The sequence below is a fragment of the Takifugu flavidus genome, chromosome 21 (assembly GCF_003711565.1).
Source record: "Takifugu flavidus isolate HTHZ2018 chromosome 21, ASM371156v2, whole genome shotgun sequence".
In the NCBI taxonomy this organism is placed as follows: Eukaryota; Metazoa; Chordata; class Actinopteri; order Tetraodontiformes; family Tetraodontidae; genus Takifugu; species Takifugu flavidus.
Window position 1 is genome coordinate 877,981 of NC_079540.1, and position 24,558 is coordinate 902,538.

General features: G+C 45.5%; 4 protein-coding genes and 2 long non-coding RNA genes across 12 annotated transcripts; 3 read left to right on the forward strand and 3 right to left on the reverse strand.

The window, feature by feature from the left end:
• Positions 1-83: 83 nt before the first annotated feature.
• Positions 84-7,003, reverse strand: sytl1 (synaptotagmin-like 1). 3 transcript variants are annotated; one of them, XM_057020930.1, is made up of 15 exons: positions 6,881-7,003; positions 4,923-5,053; positions 4,669-4,817; positions 4,491-4,599; positions 4,362-4,419; positions 4,241-4,280; positions 3,905-3,945; positions 3,666-3,779; positions 3,104-3,270; positions 2,915-3,017; positions 2,634-2,795; positions 2,288-2,366; positions 2,114-2,213; positions 858-1,063; positions 84-538 (listed from the first exon to the last, which is right to left on the reverse strand). In XM_057020930.1, exons 2-15 carry the CDS (start codon positions 5,045-5,047, stop codon positions 402-404), a joined length of 1,590 nt encoding a protein of 529 aa, XP_056876910.1. In that variant the 5' UTR covers positions 5,048-5,053; positions 6,881-7,003; the 3' UTR covers positions 84-401. The 3 variants fall into 3 exon arrangements, with proteins under 3 accessions (XP_056876910.1, XP_056876909.1, XP_056876911.1); XM_057020929.1 differs by having other exon boundaries at positions 6,886-6,998; XM_057020931.1 differs by lacking the exon at positions 6,881-7,003 and adding an exon at positions 6,514-6,770.
• Positions 3,231-5,415, forward strand: LOC130518388 (uncharacterized). The gene is made up of 2 exons (XR_008948012.1): positions 3,231-3,352; positions 4,092-5,415. It is a non-coding gene; the product is annotated as an uncharacterized LOC130518388 (long non-coding RNA).
• Positions 6,632-9,038, forward strand: LOC130518389 (uncharacterized). The gene is made up of 2 exons (XR_008948013.1): positions 6,632-6,871; positions 7,558-9,038. It is a non-coding gene; the product is annotated as an uncharacterized LOC130518389 (long non-coding RNA).
• On the reverse strand, positions 8,391-14,883 carry cd164l2 (CD164 sialomucin-like 2). Of its 5 annotated transcripts, none has more exons than XM_057020944.1 (8): positions 14,743-14,883; positions 10,468-10,542; positions 10,231-10,310; positions 9,863-9,949; positions 9,577-9,669; positions 9,463-9,504; positions 9,223-9,382; positions 8,391-8,915 (listed from the first exon to the last, which is right to left on the reverse strand). In XM_057020944.1, exons 3-8 carry the CDS (start codon positions 10,307-10,309, stop codon positions 8,900-8,902), a joined length of 477 nt encoding a protein of 158 aa, XP_056876924.1. In that variant the 5' UTR covers position 10,310; positions 10,468-10,542; positions 14,743-14,883; the 3' UTR covers positions 8,391-8,899. The 5 variants fall into 5 exon arrangements, with proteins under 5 accessions (XP_056876924.1, XP_056876922.1, XP_056876923.1 ...); XM_057020942.1 differs by having other exon boundaries at positions 10,231-10,397; XM_057020943.1 differs by having other exon boundaries at positions 10,231-10,397; positions 14,760-14,850.
• On the forward strand, positions 14,876-17,382 carry gpr3 (G protein-coupled receptor 3). The gene is made up of 2 exons (XM_057020939.1): positions 14,876-15,059; positions 15,776-17,382. Exon 2 carries the CDS (start codon positions 15,792-15,794, stop codon positions 16,788-16,790), a length of 999 nt encoding a protein of 332 aa, XP_056876919.1. The 5' UTR covers positions 14,876-15,059; positions 15,776-15,791; the 3' UTR covers positions 16,791-17,382.
• Positions 17,383-17,748: 366 nt separating this feature from the next.
• wasf2 (WASP family member 2) lies at positions 17,749-23,454 on the reverse strand. Its single transcript, XM_057020936.1, has 9 exons — positions 23,298-23,454; positions 22,172-22,335; positions 21,822-21,956; positions 21,526-21,679; positions 20,661-20,778; positions 20,450-20,571; positions 19,797-19,955; positions 19,131-19,618; positions 17,749-18,972 (listed from the first exon to the last, which is right to left on the reverse strand). The coding sequence occupies exons 2-9, from the start codon at positions 22,302-22,304 to the stop codon at positions 18,815-18,817; spliced, it is 1,467 nt and encodes a 488-aa protein (XP_056876916.1). The 5' UTR covers positions 22,305-22,335; positions 23,298-23,454; the 3' UTR covers positions 17,749-18,814.
• Positions 23,455-24,558: the final 1,104 nt, after the last annotated feature.

A 24,558-nucleotide genomic window follows, 5' to 3' on the forward strand; every position in this document is an offset into this window, starting at 1 on the left:
GCGGCTGGGGAAAGGGAGGGGAGGGGAGGAGAGGAGAGGAGGAGAGGAGAGGAGAGAGAGAGAGGAGAGGAGAGAGAGGAGAGAGAGGAGAGGAGAGGAGAGGAGAGGAGAGGAGAGGAGAGGAGAGGAGAGGAGAGGAGAGGAGAGGAGAGGAGAGGGGAGGGGAGGGGAGGGGAGGGGATCATTGATCATCAACAATGGATTCCATGTGCATTATAATACAATTATATGAAATGAAAGACATCTTACATTTTTTAATCTGTGATTGAGTCATATTAGATTTCTATGTGCATGTGTCATAAAGAAATAAACAAGTCATTCTTGAGTTATTGTGACAGAGGTTAAAAGTCCTGAGCGTGACCCTTTGCTCCACACATAATATGTGCATGTGAATTAAAGTGTCACCGGCGTGCGAGGTTGCTTCTGACTGGTAGGGTTGTGTCAATCCAGCAGTTGGGATTTTTGATCATGGAGGCCCACACAGCGACCTCCTCCTCTGTGGAGTCCATCCAGCTGACACTCTCTCCATAACTCTGACCTGCAATCAAAAGCAGTACCGCCTGTGTAATCAATCACTATTACAGTTACAGTTGAAGGGGCGTCCCAAAAGGCACCGCTTAGACTTTATGTATCGTCAGTATGCAAAGACACCTGAGATACCTGATTATAACATAATGGAAATCCAAAGTGAATATAATAACAATCAATCAATCTTTATTTATATAGCGTCTTTTACAATCAGAATTGTTTCAAGGCGCTTTCCAGAATCCCAGGGCCTGACCCCAGACAAGCAACAGAAGCCCTCTGCCTTCTGAAGACTTGTGAAGACACCCGATTATGGGAAGAGGCACCCTCACCAGTTCCACTGCTCAGACGAACCCCTCCCAGGATGTGGGTTTTCATCCCGTCTCTCTGCCAGACCGTCAGCTCGGCGCAGGCCTCCCTCAGGTCACTGGTGTGGAAGCCATCGTACACCATGGTGTGGTTGTAGGTCGGGCTGATGGAGTGCTTGACCAGCCGCGTCTTTTGACCACTCTCGTGACTAGCATCTGGGAGGATGTAGCTAGGGGATTATGAATCGTTAGCCTTTAACTTAAAAACTGCATCGTCAGCATTTCTTCGTGTGTTATTCATGCATGCACGAAGTGCAAAAACACTATATAAAACACCATTAAACAAGCGTCATCCTCAGCGCTTTACCGTATCTTTTCAACCTGTCCTGTTATCGCGCTGCCTGAGCGCCCTCTGGTGGCCGCTCTGCCGTAAATATCCATTCACTTGGAAGTAGCGGCTTATAGGATGGAATTTACAATAAATTACAGTGTATGTTTTGTTCTGCATCCTGTATGTTGGTAGGTCAAGACCACATTCGATCAATTCAATTCTCTCCACGCATGCCAAAATAACAGTGACTTAACTTCCATCCATCCATCCATCTATCCTCTACCGCTTATCCGGGGTCGGGTCGCGGGGGCAGCAGCCTAAGAAGAGAAGCCCAGACTTCCCTCTCCCCAGCTACCTCTTCCAGCTCATCCGGGGGGATCCCCAGGCGTTCCCAGACCAGTCGAGAGACATAGTCTCTCCAACGTGTCCTGGGTCTTCCCGGGGGCCTCCTACCAGAGGGACATGCCCTGAACACCTCACCAGGGAGGCGTCCAGGGGGCATCCTAACTAGATGCCCAAGCCACCTCATCTGGCTCCTCTCAACGCGGAGGAGCAGTGGCTCTACTCCGAGCTCCTCCCGGATGGCAGAGCTTCTCACCCTATCTCTAAGGGAGAGCCCAGCCACCCTACGGAGGAAGCTCATTTCGGCCGCTTGTACCCGTGATCTTGTTCTTTCGGTCATTACCCAAAGCTCATGACCATAAGTGAGGGTAAGAACGAAGATCGACCGGTAAATCGAGTGACTTAACTTGTTATGCAAAAACACTGCCTGAGGTGAGGCACACAAACACCACTTCAAATAAGTTAACAAGCAGACGTGGCTGCACTGTTTTTTTAAACATAGTCAAACACAGAACGAGCCACTACAGTGGCAGCGGGCTAATGTCTTGGCCTGGTGGCAGCCTGTATGAAGCTGAAGATGACCGTAAATAAGTCCGTAAAATTGCACCTTTTGACAAAAGAGTCCACTGAGCCTTCTTTATAGGACAAGAGACCGTGTGCCTCTCGAAGCCAGATGTGAAGCTCTCCCGTTAGAGGCAGACCGCCACCTTCAAACACACACAGGGTGCATATGAGTAAGGTGGGCCATGACGTGCATTTATGATGTGGGTACTCAGCTAACCTTCAGATCCGTCCGGGATGAATTTAATAGAGAGCGTGAGGGTTCCGCGATTGGTTATGGACTCTGGATTCAAATTGACCTGAGAGAGAGGGTAACAAGATGGAGGAAAAGAAAAAGAGGGGGTGGGGGGGACAGACAAAGGGAAGGAGAATGAAAAGGAAGGAGAGACAGCAGCAGAGGAGTGAGGAAAGATGGTTATATAAGCCATTAGTTGAAATGCTGAGCATGTCTTCCTTTCCTTTCGGCTCTCCCAGACACGGGAGATCCTCCTCTCTGCCTGCAGTCACCATACAAATATAGACACAGACATGGGGGATTATTTAATGAGACTGAATTATTCCCCTACCCTTGGTTGCAGGGCCTGCCACACCGACTGAGTGTTGGTCCAGTCCCAGAGGCCCAGAGAGACCTCCACTTCACCCAGAAACACATTCCTCCGCATGGCCTCAGCATGCCATACAGACAGGTTTAATGTGCGGCTCTGCAGGTCTCCCATTGGGACCTGATACTGAAGGAGGAGGAGGCCAAAGCAGGATCGATCAGAACCTCCAGATTTGCTTAATCATTTGCAGATTTCAAGGCCAAATGAATCAAGCATGTAAATGTGTAACCGAGAGCATGTCTCACTCTGAACGTCTCATCATAGACTGGGTTTAGAGTCTTCTTCTTCACTGTCGTTTTCCTCTTACTCTGCGTTGATTTGTCTGGCAGGAGGTACGTTTTCACGTATCTGTGGAAAAACGCAGGCATTCTTGGACCAATTTGACGCGACACCCTGCAGCGGCAGCACCAGCGCCATCCTGCATCGTCACTCACGGATATGAATGGCTCTTGCGTGCCGGAGCGATATCCTCGCAGCAGCACACTTTGACGATCAGCTCCTCCCTCCTGGTGTCGTAACCCAATGAGAACTGGATGCGGCCTCTCACCTCCACGGTGCCAAAATCCCCCGAGCTGAACAGGCTCATCATGCTTCCACCAAGCTGTACCACACACAGGCATCACACAGATCAGCTCCTGCGTCATTGTCTGGACGTTGAGTCATCTTGCGTCATTGGATAATGAGTGAGTTTGTGTGTGTGTGTGTGTATATGTCCTCACAATACATGTTGGGTAGCAAAATCCTCATTCTCCTAGCAAAGTGGGGACATGACTGCAAAGTGGTCTCTACAACTTAAAAGGGCTGTTCGGGTTGGGTTTAGGTCAGGGTAAGGAGAGGTTTATGTAATGTAAAGCAATACGTCTATGATATTCCCCACAAATTAATGATTTTTTTTTATCTTGTAAAAATGACGTTGGCAAGATTGTGTTACCGCAGCTATGAGAATGACTATGGGTTGTCAGTTGTGTCTGCATGTGTGTGTGTGTGTGTGTGTACCGAGGTGCTTGAATGCAGGCTGCCGATGGAGCTTGTTCTCAATAAAGATGGATCTGGCTCTGTCAGGTTGCTGCTCATAGAGTCGCTGTCCCATTTGTGAGCGTCCATGTCCTCCTAAAGACAGAGTTTGGAGGACCTGCGTCACTCCAGCTTTTCAATGATTCTGACAAAATGTGGCTGATAGCCAATACAAACTGTAGTAACCTGCAAATGTGTGTGGTGGGGTCTGTGTGTGTTACCTCAAGGTCATCTGAGTAGCCATTACTTCTGCAGTCAGATCCTATGAGAAGAAAAGGTGAACAAATGATCTGATCACGATTTCCAATTCAATTTTATTCATATAGCATCTTTTACAATCAAGATTTCTTTCGAGGTGTAACCCAAAGCCAGAGGTTAAAGTGACTGTTGAAAACTGCCATGTAACAGGAAGAAACCTCGAGCAGCCCCAGGCTCAAATAGGGGCCCCCTCTTCCTTGATGGGGATTCAGGAGAAGGAGAAAGAGAGACAGGAGAAAAGAAGATGCACCTGCAACCCTACAGGATGACATCCAGAGGTGGAGGTGTGGCTTTCTTACCTTTTGATGATGAGGCGGAACTATGTTTATGTTGGAGACCCTGAAATGAAAGTTTTTGTTATTATTATTATTACTACTCATTTTTAAAATTTTGACCACTGGTTCAGGGGCAGCTACCGACCTGGGCAGTGGGGCTTTTTGTTCTGAGTATGGGTGAAGCTTTCAAGCCCACCTGGCTCCTGGAAATAAAGAAGGTTACGACGTTAAACGCAGCGAAATTATTTCCCTATGACCTGTGTGGTGCACTAACCCCTCCTTAGTGTCCTTCAGCCTCCTCTCTGCCTCGGAAGAGGAGCAGCCACCGTGCGAGACTTTCTCTCCCTCACTGTTGAACAGCTCGATCAGGGGTAAGTCGGTTACTATAGCAACAACCACAGAAACGTGTCAGCTTGATACCCTTATTCCAGCAGGAACACGCACTCACAGACCTCTATTCTTTGTTCGCTTGTGGCGTATGGTGGCATGCACGAGGGCGCTGCTCGACCAGGTGTGATGGCGTTTGTTGCGCTCTTCCATAAACCACGCCCCCGACATGGAGCGCAAACGTCTCTGATCCGCCTCTGTCTCCTGGAGGACCCTGCACATTGTCCAGAAATGATCAAACCCTCTGGCGGATCTGATGGAGGATCATGGAGGATCTGATGTGCACGCACAACCGGCACCATTAGCCGTCACCTCTGACCTCACACGTCCTTCGTCGCGTAGACGCAAATCCAGGTCGCGCTGCAGGACCTGCAGGATTTTGGACTGCTCTGCCTCCGTCAGATGGCTCAGGTCAAGAGGAGAATCCCCTGGCTCTCCCTCCATCCCTCACTGGAGCACAAAACCAAGACATTTTAGCAGAGAGCTTTATTTACCGGTATATGATCCAAATAACAGCTCAGTAAACAAGTTTTCATCCTCCATTTAAGTAAGAACAGGTGCCTTGAAATCAGAATTGAATGATTTCTGACCAGGAATTTGACTTTTTCCTGCTATCCCATGTGATGGAAACTGATAATCCCTCCCCCAGACCAGTCTCACAGATGAACAAACACCTATGGTGACTCCTCTCACAGAGAGACTATGGCTCCGTGTTTACATAAGGTAAATGGATGAGCGTTATAAACACCACCTGTAAGAAAACTCAGATAACAGGATTGTGAAAAAGTAAAAGATGATGAGAGGCATACCAATTAACGGCGTCATAAACGACAATCAAAGAGAAGTGGGATTCCTGGACATGTATTTTATATTAAGGTTTTAATGCATGTTTCTGTTCTCTCTGGCTTACAGTGCTGTTAGCTGGAAAAGTCCTGAGACGTGTAGGTTGCAGAGACCACTCAGAACGCAGTTAAGGTTTATAACAAAAGAAAATTCTAAAAAGGTCTCAAAGCATGTCTAAGCTACTACAGTCCAAAGCCAAGGGACAACATGACCTTTGACCTTTCAGAAGCAAAATCTAGTCAAATGAAACCAAATCTGAAGAAAATCCCTTGAAATGCTCAAATACTGGAGATACAAATACAGAAAGATGGTGTTTGGCTGTCACATGATACATAAACACCATCAACATCAAATTGACAAATTCTCTGTCGCAGTTTGTTGACCAGATTATTTTACAATTTGTAGGGATCATTTCCATTCTAAACAGAAGCACTTGGGCCCTTTGGCAGCGCAAAGAAAACAACGCTCCTCTGCTATAGTCTAGAACCGACGCGTTAATTTTTGTGCACGTTAAGAGCGGCTTAGAGCATGCCTAAAGAATGTTGCAGGTCAGCTGAGGGGGGCCAAAGCTGGCCAGTATATAGAAAATGGCAGATTTGAAGCAAACCATAACAATATATGATTTAAAATCCAGCTGGTAAGTCTTAAAATCCCATGCAGCACAGCTAAATAAACCTTTCGGCATTGATCAACTGTCAATTCTTTTTTGTCGTCAACCCTTCAAAAAGTCCACTCAAACCTGCCCGTGTGCTGCAGGTTATTTTGCATAAATTTGCCTGTCAAAAGTGTTTAACCGGAATACCTTAAAACCCTCTAAAATGCGTGTTTTCTGTAGAGCTTGTGTTGTGCGTCCCTTAATCCCTGAGCCACGTTTTTATTTCGGTCCCTTTCTATGATTATTATCCATTGAATTCGGTTTTATGAACGAACGGATTAATGGTTTTCATTAAAAGCTGCCTTTCTTAATAATTACAGATAATGCTTCAATTAAATGCGTGCTTACATGCACGTGTGTGCGCGTGCATACGTGTGCTTGCATGTGTGCGCACTGCCCAGAGGCTACTTACCTTGGAGTAATTATCGCATGCGCAAACCGACTCCGAGTACTTCGGAACAAACAGGATGTAATACGATCAGAATACCGCAACTTTTACCGCCCGAGACACCAACTAAAAACACTAAAAACAATATTTTCTCATGCACGACCAATGATAGCGGTGGTGATTGTAATCGTGGATTTTGTCTAACTGTCACTTTGCAGTGTGGTACGAAATGAATCCGATTGAAGGCTGCAGCGCTGCGCTTTTCTTCATTATGAACTCCGCGAGAGAACTGACACCTGTCGCCACTTTTCCAGCAACTGGAGCAAAGGTTAAAAAAAACCTCAATAAAAACAATATAAAAGGGGATAATAAATCCGTTAAAGTGAGTTACCTTACTTTTCTGCTTCCGTTGGTTCTGTGACAAGTTGTGTGTGTGAAAGTTGTGTGTAGTGTGCTGGTGCGGCGCAGTGGCCACGCCCTCCAGACCGCACGGGGGCCGCGCGCCGAGGAGGTGTGTGTGTCTGTGAGTGATATAACATGACTCAAACACACACACGGATGTTTTACCATTTAGCAAGAGGGGATGTAACTTTCCTTTTCGCTCCGTCCACACCTGCTAAACACACACCTGCTCTGATACTGGGATGATGTGCACACACCCGCACACAGAAGAAACACTTGCGTGATAGTATGCGTGTTTCTATATACTAACGTGGGCTTTTCACTCGTGCTGCGGGGTCCAAAAATGTGGCCCTCGAACTTTAAGAATGCAGTTCCAGGTGATGATTTAAATCGTGTTACGGTTTTAGGTGTCTTAAGTTTTTATCAATTACTGTACCTAAAGTGTCACTGTGTAAGAATTTTAACATCATGCATTCATTTATTTTACTCACATTTATCACGTTATATCAACTATAATCAAGACTGTATTTTGCAGTACTTTTTTGTCACTCTAACCAGTTTTATGGTATGAAAACTACATTAAATTTATACTAACACTAATAACATTTCTTAATATACCAACAATAACAAACATTTTGACTGAAATCCATCCATTTTGTTTCCCAGTGACAACTAAAACGTCCCTGTAGGAGGCTGGGGATGGACACAGTTTGCAATTCTCACCTCTGTGGTGTCACTGCATCTTACACAATTGTATAAAATGTATAGTTACTGTAATGTATAAGAGTCAGGCATGCAGAACCCACAATTATGGCTATATATGCAAAGCTTTAGCAAGAGCGACACAGTGGCATAATTTCTGCAGAAATCCAGGTCCTCGCCTGCCTTGACTGGTGGGGTGGACAGACAGACAGACAGACAGACAGACAGACAGACAGACAGACAGACAGACAGACAGATATAGATGTGACAGGAAGGGAGACACTAATCAATTTCATTTTGTTGAGTCACATTACGTGATTAGCTCACATTAATTGATTTTCCACAATTTAAAACAATCCATGTTTTCCATATACAAACGCACTTTCCCACAAACAGTTATTTATTGCTAATTACAAAACAAGGTTTATGTCCCAACATAGAACATGCTGGGCCATTGGTGTGTGTGTGTGTGGGGGGGTAATCTGGGTCAAAGAGATGCTATTCAGCCCCGTCCTTTGTCCCAAACCTTGGATGACAGCCTCAGTCTGCACTCTTGGGAACATTTATGTGTGGGCTCATTCAAGCCTGCAGGATTCTGGCTCGGACAGCGGCAACTGCGTCCAACCAGCCGTCCCGCTGCTCCCCCGAAGGCCTCCGCCAGCACTCGCCCGCACTGCCGCTGCACGCAGGAAATCCAGGTCGACGCCCATAAATGTCAGCAATGATATGTGTGCTATTTACAGAAGCTGGAAATGTGTCTCCGTATAATATCTATGTAAAGCGAGAAATCACCACAATTGTTTTTTTTATTTCTATCCAGGCTGTTTTTATTCTCAAAAGGCATCACTATATATTTCTATAAAGAATTGTGCCACTGATAAATGACCAAACACATGCAAACTGCAAAAAAACCCAACTTATATAATTCACATTTTTTAGAACAGGCCTCCATGAAAAACTACAAATCATCGTTACTTTAAGTATTTTGAAAAATACTTCAATCCGCAATTTGAGTTCAACACCAGAATTACACAGTCTGCACTGCTCTGTAAAAAACTGTTCACATGACGCATTGGTTGTTTGAAAAATACAGGCAGATATTACATAGAAATGTTCATAGTCACACAGTGTTTTCTGTATTCTAAACCAGAAGTGCTCTTGAAAACACACCCATGCTGCAGGGATAACACAGGGGGAACAATCCAAACGTTGTCAAAGGATAAGAGGAAAACAAACTCTTGTTGTCACAGCTCGATGAGTCACAGTTCTGCTGCACTTCGTCTGTTTGTCCTTTAACATCCTCTCTTCACTGAGGCTGGTCTCTGCATAGAGATAAACAGGATTTTAGAGCAGATCAGCCGCTAAAAAGGAAAGCTTTCGTGTGCTAATGAAGGCCCAGTGATCATTATATCAGCACTACAATAAATCTTTGTTTGGAAGTAAAATGCCCACGTTATTCATCTTTTTTGGTTGGTGGGGCTGATGGGGATCGACAGGGTATTGTGCAGTAAAAGTCAAACAAGCAAGAAGGAAGCGAGCCAACAGACAGTATGCCTCGCAGGGTGCTGTTGATACCACCTGCCAACAGGGGGTGCTATTGCATCAAAAACCCTTCGTGTACACACTCACATGGGGTCATAGTTGCTTTGCTCTTTGGATTTAAGAAACCGCATGGCAAGGAGTCCTCCCGCCTGCACACACAGCACCAGAATGATGCCTCCAATGAAGCTGGACATGTCAAACTTGGCCTGGGAGAACTCAGGGGATGAGTTGGTTTTACCTCCATCACCTAGAGAGGGTTAGGGTTGCGGTTAGGCATAAACTTTACAGGAGAGGAAATCAGAAGGGGCTGCTGGCACTAAGCTGTACCTGCTTCTCCTTCAGCTCCTCCCACAGCTACAGTCTCCACAACTGGGAAATAAAACATGCACGTTTTAATTCTCCACATCCTTTGTGGTCAAGTCACCGTCTTTTGCTTCCTACCAGTGCACAGTTCAGACACTCTGGTCCAGCTGCAGTTCCTGGATTTGTCTATAGGGTCACCATCATCCGTCACACATGCACCTGCGTCATTTCCTGTGTCAGACCGAAGGCTCTTTTAGCGTGCTTGTATTACGTGCATTCCCGGCACACTGAATAATTAGTTATCTTGTAAAAACCACATAGGCAAGATTGTGTTACCGCAGCTATGAGGGTAGAATTACTATGAGTGGTCAGTGGTGTGTGTGTGTGTGTGTGTGTGTGTGTGTGTGTGTGTGTGTGTGTGTACCATCAGGGCAAAGCCTCCAGACGCAGCCTGTCAGGTTGAGCATAGAATCTCCGACACAAAGGTCACATGACTCGGCCTGAGAACAATCTTGGGGAGGGATTACAGTGGCAGTCAACATAAAGCCTCGCTCATAAAAACATATTTATTGTATTTGTGGACATATGATATCAGGTCATGACATAGGTGTGTGTCAATCAAGGGGACAGCTTGAGGACATGTCCTCATGACAGCAGAGGGTTGAAGCTGTCAAGGAAAGAGACATTATGTCTCACATATATTAGGATATGCCAAAATACAGAGAAAAACATTGTCCAAATGTTAAACGTTGAAAAAGGAATCAAGCAAAGGAGATGACGCCGGACTCATACCTGACTGCAAATACACAGATGGCATCGCTGCAAAAAGCAGAAGGGCTGAGAAGACGAGGTTCAACACCAGCTGCTGCATCCTAACAATCAGAGAAAAATATACCGCAACAGCCAAAACTGCCTGTATTAAAGTATCCGGCTGGGGCAGACAGCAATGTTGCTCCTGGCTGGGACACAGAGTGACAGAAACACAGAGAGAAGAAGTGTGTAACATGAGCGAAACCCAAACTTGGTTACCTGGCAACCAGCTGGTCCAGCTCAACCCTCCTGAAATTTACACCCGTTGGGATGGGACGTGTTGACGCGTTCCCTCTGTGGTAAGAACAACAGTTTAGAGAACGGTGCGTGAACCCTGAGTGTTCACCATCGGCCGATACACAGGCGATACACAGGCGGCTGTAGGGAGCAGGTACTTCCTGCGACCCCAGGATGGTGCACGTTCCATCATGCAGAAGGTACAATCTGGAGATTCGGCAACAGTATTTTGGAAATTTTGTCCTCTGGTTGTAACAACAACTCATTTTAACAAAATAACTTTGTCTTTGAGTGCCCGGTTACTGAACAGTGTCACTCTGGTGTTAAAAGCAGCTGTTTTGTTGGAGGGATTCATCCATCAAAAACCTCTGAGTCGTGTCCAGAGACGGAGAGATCAGGAGAATATCGTAGGTGTGACACTGATGTCGATACCAAAATGTGTCAGGAGCCATGTGACAGCACACAGGGGGGTTATATGTCACCAAACGCTGCCAAATTGCCTCCAGTTTTTGATCCGTAATCCAAAAGATGTGAGGAAACCTCCACGTCCTTTAGATTTCCTCCGTGCCATTCAGCAGCAGCAGCACACGAGCTTCGACCTTCAAAGTGTTGCTTACTAATGAAGCTGCGTCACAGACTGGCTCCGGGCAAAGCCCTGAAATTCACAGCGACCCCGGAATCACGACTCACGATTCATCCTTCTGTCCCACCAACACCTCCCACACTCACACCGACCTGACTGAAACACTCCTACATCTCACATGTTCTCAGCCTTCCTCTTCTTCACACACACAAACACACACGGTACATCTCTCAGCAGGTCGCCCTGATTTGTAGCTATACAAAGTTATATTTTTAGACTTCTCCAATCCAATTTCTTCCTTAATCAACGCTTCCAAAATCAATGAAGAGACACAAGATCTGCCATTAATGCCACAATTTATTGCCACTGCTACACTAAAACTAGGTCACATGCACAGCAATATATAAAATATTGATGCTTGGACTGGAGGGATTGTCCTCTCCTGTTTGCAAATCAAATCAAATCAAATCAATCTTTATTTATATAGCGTCTTTTACAATCAAAATTGTTTCAAGGCACTTTTCAGAATCCCAGGGTCTAACCCCAGACAAGCAACAGTGGCAAGGAAAAACTCCACTTTAACAGGAAGAAACCTTGAGCAGGACCAGGCTCATCTAGGGGGGGGCGACTGGGGAAAGGAAGGGGAGGAGAGGAGAGGAGAGGAGAGGAGAGGAGAGGAGAGGAGAGGAGAGGAGAGGAGAGGAGAGGAAACCATGACCCAGTGGGGTGACAGAGGCCTGTCAGGTGATCATGTTTCTGGACCCCGGCAGCCTCGGCCTATAGCAGCACAGCTAAGATGTTAACCTAATAATTAGACGACCCCCTAAGAATGATAATTTGTCCATCTATGATAATAACTGGAACTACAGAATTAGTAACAATAAGCTTTTTCAAAGAGGTAGGTTTTAAGTTTGATCTTAAAAGTAGAGATGGAGTCAGCCTCCCGTACCTGGACAGGGAGCTGGTTCCATAGCAGGGGGGCCTGGTAGCTAAATGCTCGGCCCCCCATTCCACTCCTAGAGACTCTGGGGACCACAAGTAGACCAGCATTCTGAGAGCAGAGCAGTCTATTGGGCTGATAAGGTATCACTAGCTCCTCCAGGTAGGATGGAGCTAGGCCTCTGAGGACCTTGTAGGTCAAAAGAAGGGTTTTAAAAATTATTCTAAATTTAACGGGCAGCCAATGAAGAGATGCCATTACAGGAGTTATGTGATCTCTTTTGTCAATACCTGTCAGAACTCTGGCTGCAGCATTTTGGATCAACTGGAGGCCTCTTAAAGAGTTGTTTGGACACCCTGATAATAAAGAATTACAATAGTCCAGCCTGGAAGTAACAAATACTGGACTAACTTTTCAGCATTATGCCGCGTCAGTAGCTTCCTGATCTTTGAGATGTTCCTCAGGTGAAAACAGGCACTTCTAGAGACTGTTTTAATGTGTTTGGTCAAAAGTTACTCCTAGATTCCTCACAGAGAGACTAGATGTTAATGAGATACCATCTAGAGTGATCATGTGATCTAATCTATCCCTGAGAGGTTCAGGACCAAACACCATGACCTCAGTTTTTCCTGAGTTAAGGAGGAGGAAATTTGAAGACATCCAGGACTTTATGTCTTTAAGACAGGTCTGAAGCTTCACTAACTGCTCTGCCTCCTCTGGTTTCATGGATAAATATAGCTGAGTGTCATCAGCATAACAATGAAAATTTATCCCATGCTGCCGAATAATGTTCCCCAAGGGAAGCATGTACAAGGTGAAGAGGACTGGTCCAAGTACAGAACCTTGAGGAACCCCATGACTAACCCTACCGTATGAAGAGGGAACGCCATGGACATGAGCAAACTGGTATCTATCAGATAAATATGATCTAATCCAGTCTAGTGCTGTCCCTTTAATCCCAATCACATGTTCCAGTCTCTGTAACAGGATGCTGTGATCAACTGTATCAAAAGCAGCACTGAGGTCCAGCAGAACCAGCATAGAGACCAGTCCATGATCGGAAGCTATGAGAAGATCATTAGTAACTTTAAGAAGTGCTGTTTCTGTGCTGTGATGAGCTCTAAAGCCTGACTGAAACATCTCAAACAGGCTGTTCCTCTGCAGGTGCTGCAGTAACTGAGTCACCACAACCTTCTCAAGAACTTTAGAGATAAAAGGAAGGTTGGATATTGGCCTATAATTTGCTAATACGTCAGGACCCAGTGATGTTTTTTTAAGCAACGGCTTAATCACTGTCACCTTGTAGGACCAGGGTACATAACCTGACACTAAAGAACCATTGATCTGCTCCAGGATAGAACTGCCTATCACTGGTAAAACATCCTTCAACAGGTGTGTTGGGATGGGATCTAAAAGACACGTGGTGGTCTTGGATTCTGAATTAGCGATGACGCCTCAGAAAAAATATATAGGGGTGAAGGAGTTTAAGGGCTCGTTGGAGAACCTGTATGTTCCCACAGTCAGCACATCTGGTGATGGTCCAGTTGTTGGGATGGCCTGGTTAGCTTTTTCTCTGATAGCCAGAACTTTATCAGTGAAGAAGCTCATGAAGTCTTCACCTCTAAGGGAAGAAGGGATACGTGGATCTAAAACACTGTGACTCTTAGTTAATTTGGCCACAGTGCTGAAAAGAAAGCCTTACGGAGGGCCTTTTTGTAAACCAATAGACAGTCTTTCCAGGCTACATGATAGCTGTCTATTTTACAAGAATGCCACTTCCTGTAAAATGCTAAATATCAGCTAAAAAATAAATTTACTCTTGACACAGAGAAAGGTAATACTGTAAATATCAGGATATTGGAGCTGTAGTTCTCCAGTTGGAGCCACAAAACAGCTGTAATTTGAATTTGACAAGAACTGTGATTCAGATGCTCGAAGTGACGTATAGAGCATTGGCAGGAAGCATCTCCTAATATGGCCAGAGCCAGACGAGACCCCCAGCCCCCCCCTTCACACGCATCGATATGCGCGACCACGTCCTCCGCGGTGTCCTGCAGCACCCACGCATACTATCAAACCGGGGAAGCCATGAAATCCCTGCTGCTGTTATGGTGCTGTAGAAATAAGTGTTGCGTAACAAATATAATAATAATTTCAAATGTAAGCAAAGACAACAAACATGCACAGCAAATAGAATCATGTCTGGTGTTTTTTCTATTATTTTTCTTATTGTTTCTTATATGCTTCTCTTAATTTTCTTTTATCATTATTACTACTACTGTTAGTAGTACTGTCCTTATTACTATTATCGTTAGTATTACTCTGTATTAGTAATAAGATTAGTATTGTGTTTGTCTAGTATTAGTATGTTTATCAGCATTAGTATTCCAAGCGAGTAGAAGTGAACAGTTTGTCTGCATTACGGAGCCCCCATGAGTCATCCTGGTGCGTTTCAGCACCTTGGACAGCACCATCACGCAGATTTCCCCCTCCAACCCCCCCACCCCCCACCCAGAAGGACCTACGTGTCCAGGATGTCATTGAGTATTAAAGTGTTTATAGGCTGCATTGTCGGTCTGCCTGAGGTGGTTCTTATTTACCAGAAATGAGAAGAAAGAATGAGCCGCAGTGGGAGGGGCGACAGATATGCCGCATTTTTCTGAATGGAATTACTCCATATACTCCCCCACCATCCCCACCACCAACACACACACACACACACACACACACACACCTTCACTCCGTTCTGACTCCTGATTGGTCGAGCCGTGCCATCGCTGACGTCAGACGAGCGCTCTTGTGGACGAGTCCGCGCGCGAGAGCATCCATTCTGCCTCCCTTAGGCGGCTCGAAGACACACAGGAGGAGAAGAAATGTGCGCGGTGCCAAGTTCGAGTCCGGTGCAGCTTTGATGTTGGACAGCCAGGACTTTTCTGCTCGTCTGACCAGGAATTTAGCAGCACCACGCCGGACACGACTATCTCCATCAGCTGGATTACGGAGAAGAGGCGACAAGGCTGCAGCGACAAATTCCCCAAAAACGTTTTAAAGGTAAGATTGGTGCGACTGTGTGATGTGTGCATGGATGCAATGTGCGTGCGTGTGTGTTCGGGGGCGCGTCCTCTGCATGGTGCAATGGAGCCGCAGCTGAGTTACACAACAGGGAGCTCCACACCGTGGGGGTGGGATATACCTCCACACTGAGACGTGACCAGGATGAAAGAACGTTCAGCGAATCCTCCCTACTGTGCACAGACTCTCGTTACAATTATTTCTGAACTACATCCCAGAGTTCTGCGTTTATGCTCGTCAAAAGACGCACGAGCAGTTATATTCAAGATGTCTATAAAACTATAGCGAAAGACTGATTGCTGCAAAAAGTAATTATGGTTTAGTCGTTACCCCGTGATCCATTCATAGGTTTGTAACTGTCACGGTAGCCTGCGTGCTGCTGAGACAATTTCTGATGTCACAGATCCTGTAAAAAGCTGAATTATTTTTGGAAGCTAAATGGCGGAAAAATGTGAACCGATTTATGGGCTGAAAATGAATGTTTTTTATTAATGCAGCATTGAAATTTCCATGTATTTCCATAATTTTTAGTTCTAGAAGTCTCAAATTGTTATGTTAAAGCCAGATGAGACTTTAAAATACAACACATTTCTTAAAAAATGGGTATAAAATATCATAGAGTCATTTAGGTGCCACCTCCGGTCTCGATCAGCTGCTCAGGCCTGATTTAACATGTTTTCTTCTGTCTGTTTCAGGCTGTGAGGCTGCTGAATGGCCATGATCCTCAATGCCTCTGACCTGGGCTGGGATGAGTCCTCAGGTGCAGAACCCTTTTTCCCCATGGACCAGGCAGACAGCGCACCTCCGCACAAAGTGCCACCCCTCACAGTGTGGGGCATCGCTCTCTGTGTATCGGGGACCGTCATCGCGACCGAAAATGCAATAGTGGTCACCGCCATTTTGGCCACCCCGTCCTTTCGGGCACCCGTGTTCCTGCTGCTGGCGAGTCTGGGACTGGCTGATCTCCTGGCAGGTGTTGCTTTGGTCCTGCACTTCCTCTTCGTGTTCTGCATGGAACCCAGTGACTGGTCCCAACTGTTGACCTCTGGACTTCTGGTGACGTCCCTCATCGCCTCGCTCTGTAGCCTGATGGGCGTGGCTCTGGATCGTTACCTGTCTCTAAGCCACGCCCTCACCTACGGTTCCAGCGAGTCTCGCCACAGGGCGGCCGTCCTCCTGCTGCTTGTCTGGATCGGTGCGAGTATCATCGGGGCGGGGCCTGCAATGGGATGGCACTGTCTGAACCAGCCAAAATCTTGTTCTGTAGCGCGACCTCTGACCCGGACTTATTTGTCACTGTTGTGCGGCGGCTTTCTGTTGGTCGTTATGGTAACCTTGCAGCTGTACGCTGGAATCTGCCGAGTGGCACGTCGCCACGCTCATGCCATCGCAACCCAGAGACACTTCCTCCCCGCTGACCAATCATATGCAAGCAAAAACGGAAGTGGGAGGGGCTTCTCTCGGTTGATCCTGGTGCTCAGCGTCTTCGTGGGCTGCTGGATGCCGTTCTCTCTCTGGGGGCTGCTGGGAGACGCGTCCAGTCCTCCCCTCTACACCTATGCCACCTTGGTTCCGGCAGCCGGCAGCTCCCTGCTGAACCCGATCCTCTACAGTCTCAGAAACAAAGACATCCGGAAGGTGCTGCTCCAAGCATGCTGTCCCCACAGACACACACCAAACACACACATACACTACCCCGTCGACGTGTAAACGGCCAAGCTGACCGCACGTGTGTGTGCGTGCCAAACATATCACTGTTGTGTGCCAAGACAAACACATAGCCGCAGACTCACATGTTGGACACATACACACTCCCACGTATCCAAGCGGCACGAGAGATGATGTTCTTCTGCAAAACAGAGTGTTCTTAGAACACTGCCGAGATGGGGAGCCGCCGGTGGATGATTCAAGACTGAACGTACCGTCTTGTTTGTACTTGTGCCTCTTTCTCAGTACTTTGTCGACTGAATCTGCAGACTGATACAATCAGAGACTCCATTAAAAATTTGACTCCTTGGCACTTTAAAGACGAGCGGGACATAATGGTTTGTTTAATGTAAGCCTTTCACAGTGTTTTGACATGTGTGATCCAAAGCTTGTATTTGTTTCTTACTTGAAGTTCTAAAAAACACACACACACACAAACACACACATAGTTCCAGTTCTCTGAGATTCTATTTTGCACATGCTTTCCAAGGCACTTTGAGAGGTACTGACCATATGTTGGTGCCGCACAGTCTTTTTTTGAAATCAATGAATATTTTATACGGATGAATAATAAATCTGCTTTTTTTCTACCGTGTGATGTCGGAACTCGCCTTTTCTTCTGCCAGAGCTTTTACAGAGTTATCTTTCACTTTTTAAGCTAACGAGGCTGGAGTTATTCGACGGTCTGAGAAGCCTTTTCATTTTACATGCATCCTATTGCACAAGCAGAAGCGCTTGTGCAATAGGTCGCTCTCTCTTCCTACTCATTTTCTGACCTTTACAACTTTGGATTTATTTCCACATTTCTTAAACCCTCGGCCTCAGGAGTCCCCTACACCAACCTACAGGATGAGTCATAAATAACGCCGTGTTCTCCTACACTATCCTCCCAGGAAATTGTTATTCAATGCACAAAAACGGACATTATTCACTCGCCAAGAAAAGATGGCCAACACCATAATGCAATTTTAGATATCTTTATTGGAATGACTATAATCACTTTGGAAATTAAGGCAAAATAAGCAAAGCTGTCGCTGTGCATCTCGTACAGTTGTGCTTAAAAACATACAAATAAAAAGGCACTTGAGTGAGAATATGCGGTCCACAATATTAGTCAGTTCTACCTGTAACACAAAGGTGACGTGTTGTAGCTTTTGGAAGTGAGTGATCGGTGTATAAACCCAAAAACAACCTGCACCGACACAAATTCAGCCTTTACAAAAGGGCACCATGGGAAAACAAGTGTTTGCCTGAGCATCGAGCATAAAAAGAGCAGGAGGAAAGACTTAAGAGAGCTGAAAAGCATTACAAAATCATGATTGTGATGTGAAGATTTCACTTGGTGACCTGTCACACTGGACATAGCAAATCTTTCACGAATGTTTATAAGCTGCAATCACCCCTTCATGCCGACTGAATCCACCACACCCACAAAATTTAGGAAAAAATAATTAAGGGAATATTCATTAATTTAGCAGATATTTACTATACATAACATAAACATATACATCAGAATCACCAAAAACCTCCTGATGTCGGCATCTTCCCTCATTCCAGAGAGCGCGTACAAACGCAGGAGAGGATGTGAGGTCACACACTCGTTGCCACCGTGTTTGTGAGCTCTCTGGTTAAATCCAAAGGTGGGAATCTTGGAAATATTAGAACATTAAAGACAAAGAAATTCTATCTCGAATAGAGATGTGCACCTTATTTAGAGCTTTGATGTAACACTATTATCCAGCGGAGGAATGGGTGGGACTGAAACAGGCACGTCAACCATGAGTTTGAACCGAACTACCAGGAATGTTATTCATAACAGGTGATCTGCACATACTGGACTATGTGAGTGTACACAGAACATTATGCCTACATTTGAATGAGTCATTTTTAACCCTCCTTACTAGGCCGTGTCGATTCCAGCGTCCGTTTTTGACAGCCTGGAACTAAGACTTAGCAATTAACTACCATATCATGTGACGCAGCCTCCGGAAAGGACAACTAACAAGTGGAAATGAAAGTGATGGGAATTATTCAGACCACTCGTCGTCGTCAAACTCCGAAGAATCGTCCTCGCTGTCGCTGCACTCCACGGCGATGCGGCGGGACAAGATGGCGGCCACGTCGTTGCCAAAGAGATCCCTCTTTTCCTGCTCACGCTGGGCCTCGACCTTACGCAGGTTGAATCCTGAGGCGACAGTTATAGTGAGATTTCTGCACAGCATCAAAATTCAAATCCATCCAAAACTTAAAAAGGGATCTTTGCATTAGAAATCCACTGTAGTAACAATATTGATGTATATAACGAATTAAATATGTGTCACAAACGTCAGAAATTCCTGTTACCTTGTCGAATAGCCTGCAATAGATCGCTGCGGGCATCACTAACAGGCTCAGGTGGAGGTTTGGGAGCAGAACTGGGTGCCAAACCACCGGGGGGAGGCGGGGGAACAGAAGCGTGAGCGGCAGGAGGAGGGCCAGGCGGAGGAGGAGGGGGAGGAGGTGGTGGTGGGCCACCGCCTCCAAACATTGGAGGAGGTGGAGGAGGAGAAACAGCGGACATCGAGGGGGGAGACGGAGGAGCGGGTGGGGAGGGGTAGGAGGCACCAGAGTTGGAAAGTGGCGGAGGAGGCGGGGGGCCTTCAAAGTCAGGGGGAGGTGGAAGGACTCCCATGCCAGAGGGCGGGGGAGGTGGAGGAGGTGCAGGGGGAGGCGACAGGTGGGGACGAGAGATGGGCGGGGGTGAGGACATGGGGGGAGCAGGGGGTGGGTGGTTTGGACTCAGCACACTGACGCGCTTTTGAGTCGGAGCTCCGTACTGTCCATCGCTGTATCTGTGGGGGAAAGAGCGGATGTTAGAGAGGTGAGGGTTCCAACACCCCCACCACCATCAAACAACAACCCCTACGCAGATAAAACCCCTCACGGTCATATTCTCCCCATCATGTGGGACAAGTGCTCAGATTAAACTAAACCTGTACGGGGGGGGCTCCCAGGAATGATGCCACTTACGTCATGTCTGGAGGTGGAGGAGGCAGGAAGTCATCGGTACCAGGAGGAGACATAGGGGTGCCGGGCTCATATGCATAGGAGCTGGTGCTCTGATCAAAACCTTCTGAACTGAAACCGTCTCCAGATCCAATGCTACCATTTAAAGCCTCAGAAGAATTCCTAGAAGAAGACATAGCTCCGTTAGTGGAATGCAGTTATAGAGGCATGTTGGTTTGGGCCAACTAGAGCACGTTTCTGAACCTCACATTAGAATGGCGCCCACAGAAGTAGGAAATAAAACGTGTAAGGTTTCCCTTGAGGCCAAGAGAATCATTAAAATCAATAATAAATAGCATCTAAATTACATGTTAGAAAACATATACTGTATATGACCCCAGTTTGCTTACTCCAATGCAACAACACTTGTTGCACCAATTAGCCGATTTTACCTCTCTCACGACACAGTAAAGCTTTGAAGGAACTGAATAACTGGGGCTTTTTGACTCACAAATGTGTTGGTGCAGTTTGCCAAAGAACAGCCAGTGCTACACACATCCCCGGAGAACACTCCAGACAGGATGTACCACTCACAGCAAAGTGTGTACCGATTGGTCAATACAATGTGGGAGACTAGAATTTACAAAAATGAAGGTTTGTACGTTCTCTCAACCTACATCAAATCGTTCTTTGGCACCACAAATTCCTTTCCCATTTTAAGGCGTTCCCATTCCTCTTTCCTGGTCTTGACCTTGCGAGGATTGAGTGTCCGTGGGTTCAGATGGTCTTTCTTCTCCTTCTGCTCATGGAAAGAAATCAAACAGGTTTTATTGCGGGACATTAAACCTCTCGTGGATGTAATTTAGTGCAGTTTGAGTTGTGTCTCACTCGGTGCTTGCGTTTCTCCTTCATGATGTCCTTCGTGTCCTGCAACATCTTCTCCTTCCACAAGTCAAAGAAGTAGGAGGGATCGGTGTAAAACTTCAGGGCTTCCCTCCCATCATCCCTTTAGACAGTTATTCAAAATATTATCATTGCATCTCAGTATCAGTTGTATAAAAGACAAGATGCTTTGCAGTGTGCTGGCAAGAAAACCAGAAGATAATGAGTCTCAGCGCTACAGGATGCTAACTAGAGTTAAACTATTTTGATTTTTTGCATTCCTGCAGTAGGCTGCACATACTGGGTAATACTACCCCGCTCATAAGAAAGGTCTTTCTAGCCTTATTTATTTTATGTTGAACATTCAAGGTAGTTTGAGAAAGGAAGGCAGGAAAGGCTAAGTCGTGAGCGACACCTTGTGGCAGCTTTGAAAACTACTGAAGACACATTCCAGTGTAACCTTTTTCATTTGTTTTGTTTTTGTGTTTTTTTTAAATGTCTTTGCCTTATCTCAATTGTGTTCTCAAGTGTTTTGACATTTCATTTTTCTGGTTCTTTTCCACCCAAATAGTAAATTATAAATAGTCATTGCCTTGAGAGAAGGGCCGCAATACTGCAGACTGTTAGTGTTTCAAGGGTGGGTCACATTTTAGATGACAATCTGTCTTTTAATGAATGCAGAACACAGAAAAAGGGGAAGTGGTAAACAGCTTCAAACACTACTGAGTCATGGCCAAAGCCATTTAGAGAAGACTCAGAAGAATGTACATTCTTGATAATATACAGTTACCCTGTGCAGAAAGATCTATTTTATTGCTCTTAGCTCCATTTTGGGTTCAAAATGTGGGTTTTTTTCAAAAGCAAACTCTACCGGTATTGGCTGAGTTGGTTGAGAGGTGGGGGTGGGTTGCATGTTGAATAGGTATCCTGAACGGGCATTGGCAGAGACGGCCTGGTGAACAACTGCTGGTCCTGAGTCAGACTGCTACGGAAAGCTTTACGGGTCGTGATGCCCTGAAGAGAGACTGAAGAACAAACATTTGCTTAGGAACTGCATTGAAAAGGAAAGAGAAGATATTTTTCAGGAAGGCAACTGTAATGGGTGCTCTAAGATTTTGTCAAATGGAGCCATATTCAAGCTCATGCCTGCTGCAACGTGTCACCTACCCTCCTCTTCTTTTGGGTCCAGCTGGGTGACTTTCACCTGCAGACGATCCACCCGCTCACCCAGCGTGTTAACTCGGACCGCAAATGCTCCAGCCTGAACAAACAGCTCCCCGAACACATCCTCTGCATACTTGCCTGAACAAAAAGAAGGGATTCATGACTTTAAGAATGTATCACACACTGGTAATAAAAGCCCCCACACACACACAATCACAACTGCAACTACTAGCAAAGTTGCAATTTACACTGTCTAACATTTAAGAGGCAATGATTATACATCAACATCATTATTAATAATAATAAGAACACATTAATGATGATCTCTATCAAATCAAGGCGCTAACACTCACTGAGGCTGCCGAGCTGACGGATAACATTTGCAAGGCTGATGTTGGTCACACATTCCAGCTCACTGCGGATATTGGAAGGGACGGTCTGGCGACACACGTGCCGCGGTTCGATATTTCTTGTTACCAACGGCATGATGGGGTACTGTGGGCAGGGGGGCCCAACCCTGAGGAGGAAAGAGTGATATGAGTCAATCATAGAAAATACATATATAGAACAATCTGTGAAATACAAGAATGAAACATACGCTGTTGCGAAGCTGTGTACATAAAGCTGTAATATCATATGTCGAGATTTGTCATTAAACTAAGGGAATTAAACAGATATAATCAGCTACATTTTAAACTAAATCAAGTCTCTTTGCCATTGAAAATATTATTGAAAATAGATTATTTCACTGCATTCTTAAATCGGTCACATGATCATGTGACACCCAGACGTGCAAGTATAAATACACCAGCTAAAGCAGAAGCAAAAGTCAAAGCTTTGCTTTAGTCTGTCAGAGTTCAGTAAAACGTCTACACAAGAGTCTGCAGCTCTCGCCATGTTATTTATTCAATAAATACCATCTTCTATAGAAGATCACACATCTGTAGTGGCTGTAATCTTGCAGAATTTAGTTTAGTGCACTGGAGAAGCGGCTGATTCCCCACAGGGGTTGCCTAATTACAGGCTTTTCCAAGTTGACGATGGGGCATGAGAAAAATGAACCGTCTGGGGCATGTTTTTAAAAATCGGTTCTAGTGGGTCATGACTGTGAACTTTCCGTTAAATATTGACAAGAAAAGGGTGGAAAAGGACTGTAGTTGTGTAGTCACCATGCAGCGTTGTGTGATTAGTTCGACAGTAAAGGACTGATGGAAATTAAGTTAGCGAAACAACTTAAATATGGTTGTAAATCTATTACCCTTTTTGGAAAACCGGAATAACTGCTGAATAATTACATTTTAAACTTCTTTTACACAAAATATTAGCGAAACAAGCTAAAATGTAACTTGGGATTTCGGCCTTGTCAGAGCAGGAAGTGACTTGAAGGCGTCTCTTATCGCGAAGAAACAGCCAAACAAAGGTATATTTGTGCCCTCCACTTCATATACACGATATGCGTGATAACAACCTTTTACTCACCGTCAAAACTGGCAGTTGTAGTCTTTCTCAGTGAATATGGTCGTAACCCTCTCAAGATTTACACAAGAAATGTTGACCAGTTCAGTTTACGGGCTAGTCGCGTAGATCGCCGAGGTCCCGGAATTGTGAACTTCTGATTGGTTGGTCGATTGGCTCGGTCGAAGATGATTGGCTGTTTGGCCTGTCACTTGCTGTTTTCTGAGAACAGGATATGAAAATTCCTACGTAAACTGCGCAACTCCGCCCTGAGCGGCAACGAACATCTCTGCGCAATTAGCGTATGACAGGGTGGAGGCAGAGGCGCATTCCAACATAGGCTCCAGCGAGTTGCAACGCGTCCGAGGAATGACTAGAATTATGCGTCAAAGTGGAGAGAAGCACTTATGCATATAAATACTGGCAAACTGGCACCAAAAAATGTATTATCTACAGTCGTAACTGCTTCTAACGTCATTATACCGCTAATCAGCGGTTTGCATGTTGTTTGTAATGTAATCCTGCACTAACATCAATACAAAAACATGGAAATTGTGAATTCCATGAATTCAGCATGACCTGTTAACGTATTTTTCCGTAGTTTTGGAACATATTGCCACTCCTATAAGACTTTCTCCCATCATTGCTCTCTATATGATTTTTTTTCTTTGACTGCAGTTCCCATAGGAAAGCCTCAACAGGCTGGGCCCCCGGACTGGGGGCTTAGAGTTATGACGCCCAGTTTTCAGCGTCTAAAAGGGCCATTCGCCAACAGCTCTTTGCAAATAGAGCATTGTAAAAGGAGGCCCGAAGGAGGCCCTGAATGTTAAGAGAAAGATTTTAAATTTTGTGGGGAAATAAAATTACAGAATAAAATTACATTATTCTGCTTCTACTTTTTAAGATGTTTGGCAATTTCTTACTTTAACAGCTCCTATTAAGAGGTAGAACCATTTTCATTTAATGCTTTGTTCAAGTAGAGCCCAGTCAGTCTCTGAATCTCCTCACTTCCATCATTGTATTTTAAAACTGATTGTTTTTGTTGGCTTGTTCAGCTCCTTAATCAGAATCACATTTATTGCCAAGTAACTCTAAACAAAATCCAAAAAATGCAACAACAAAAGTACATATGCTGTATGGCTTGGGCCCCAGTGCAGACAAAACACGGAAGGTGCTCTGGTAGTAGGGGATGGTGTCAGAACACCTTCAGAGGACTGCCGAGGTGCCCTTGAGCAATGTACCAAACCCACAATTGCTCACATAGGAACTTGCGATGGACTGACAG

Coding starts and splice junctions, on each gene's coding strand:
- wasf2 (XM_057020936.1), bottom strand. CDS start 22,304: ATGCCGTTGGTAACAAGAAATATCGAACCGCGGCACGTGTGTCGCCAG. Junction 21,957..22,171: donor CCGTCAGCTCGGCAGCCTCA/GTGAGTGTTAGC, acceptor CTTTTTGTTCAG/GCAAGTATGCAGAGGATGTG. Junction 18,973..19,130: donor ATTGCAGGCTATTCGACAAG/GTAACAGGAATT, acceptor CTGTCGCCTCAG/GATTCAACCTGCGTAAGGTC.
- sytl1 (XM_057020930.1), bottom strand. CDS start 5,047: ATGGAGGGAGAGCCAGGGGATTCTCCTCTTGACCTGAGCCATCTGACG. Junction 4,420..4,490: donor CTGAAGGACACTAAGGAGGG/GTTAGTGCACCA, acceptor CTTTATTTCCAG/GAGCCAGGTGGGCTTGAAAG. Junction 2,367..2,633: donor GGCAGGCCCTGCAACCAAGG/GTAGGGGAATAA, acceptor CCTCTCTCTCAG/GTCAATTTGAATCCAGAGTC.
- cd164l2 (XM_057020940.1), bottom strand. CDS start 10,751: ATGAGTTGTTGTTACAACCAGAGGACAAAATTTCCAAAATACTGTTGC. Junction 9,950..10,230: donor ATCTGTGTATTTGCAGTCAG/GTATGAGTCCGG, acceptor TCCCTCCCCAAG/ATTGTTCTCAGGCCGAGTCA. Junction 9,670..9,862: donor CTGGAGGCTTTGCCCTGATG/GTACACACACAC, acceptor GGTCTGACACAG/GAAATGACGCAGGTGCATGT.
- gpr3 (XM_057020939.1), top strand. CDS start 15,792: ATGGCCATGATCCTCAATGCCTCTGACCTGGGCTGGGATGAGTCCTCA.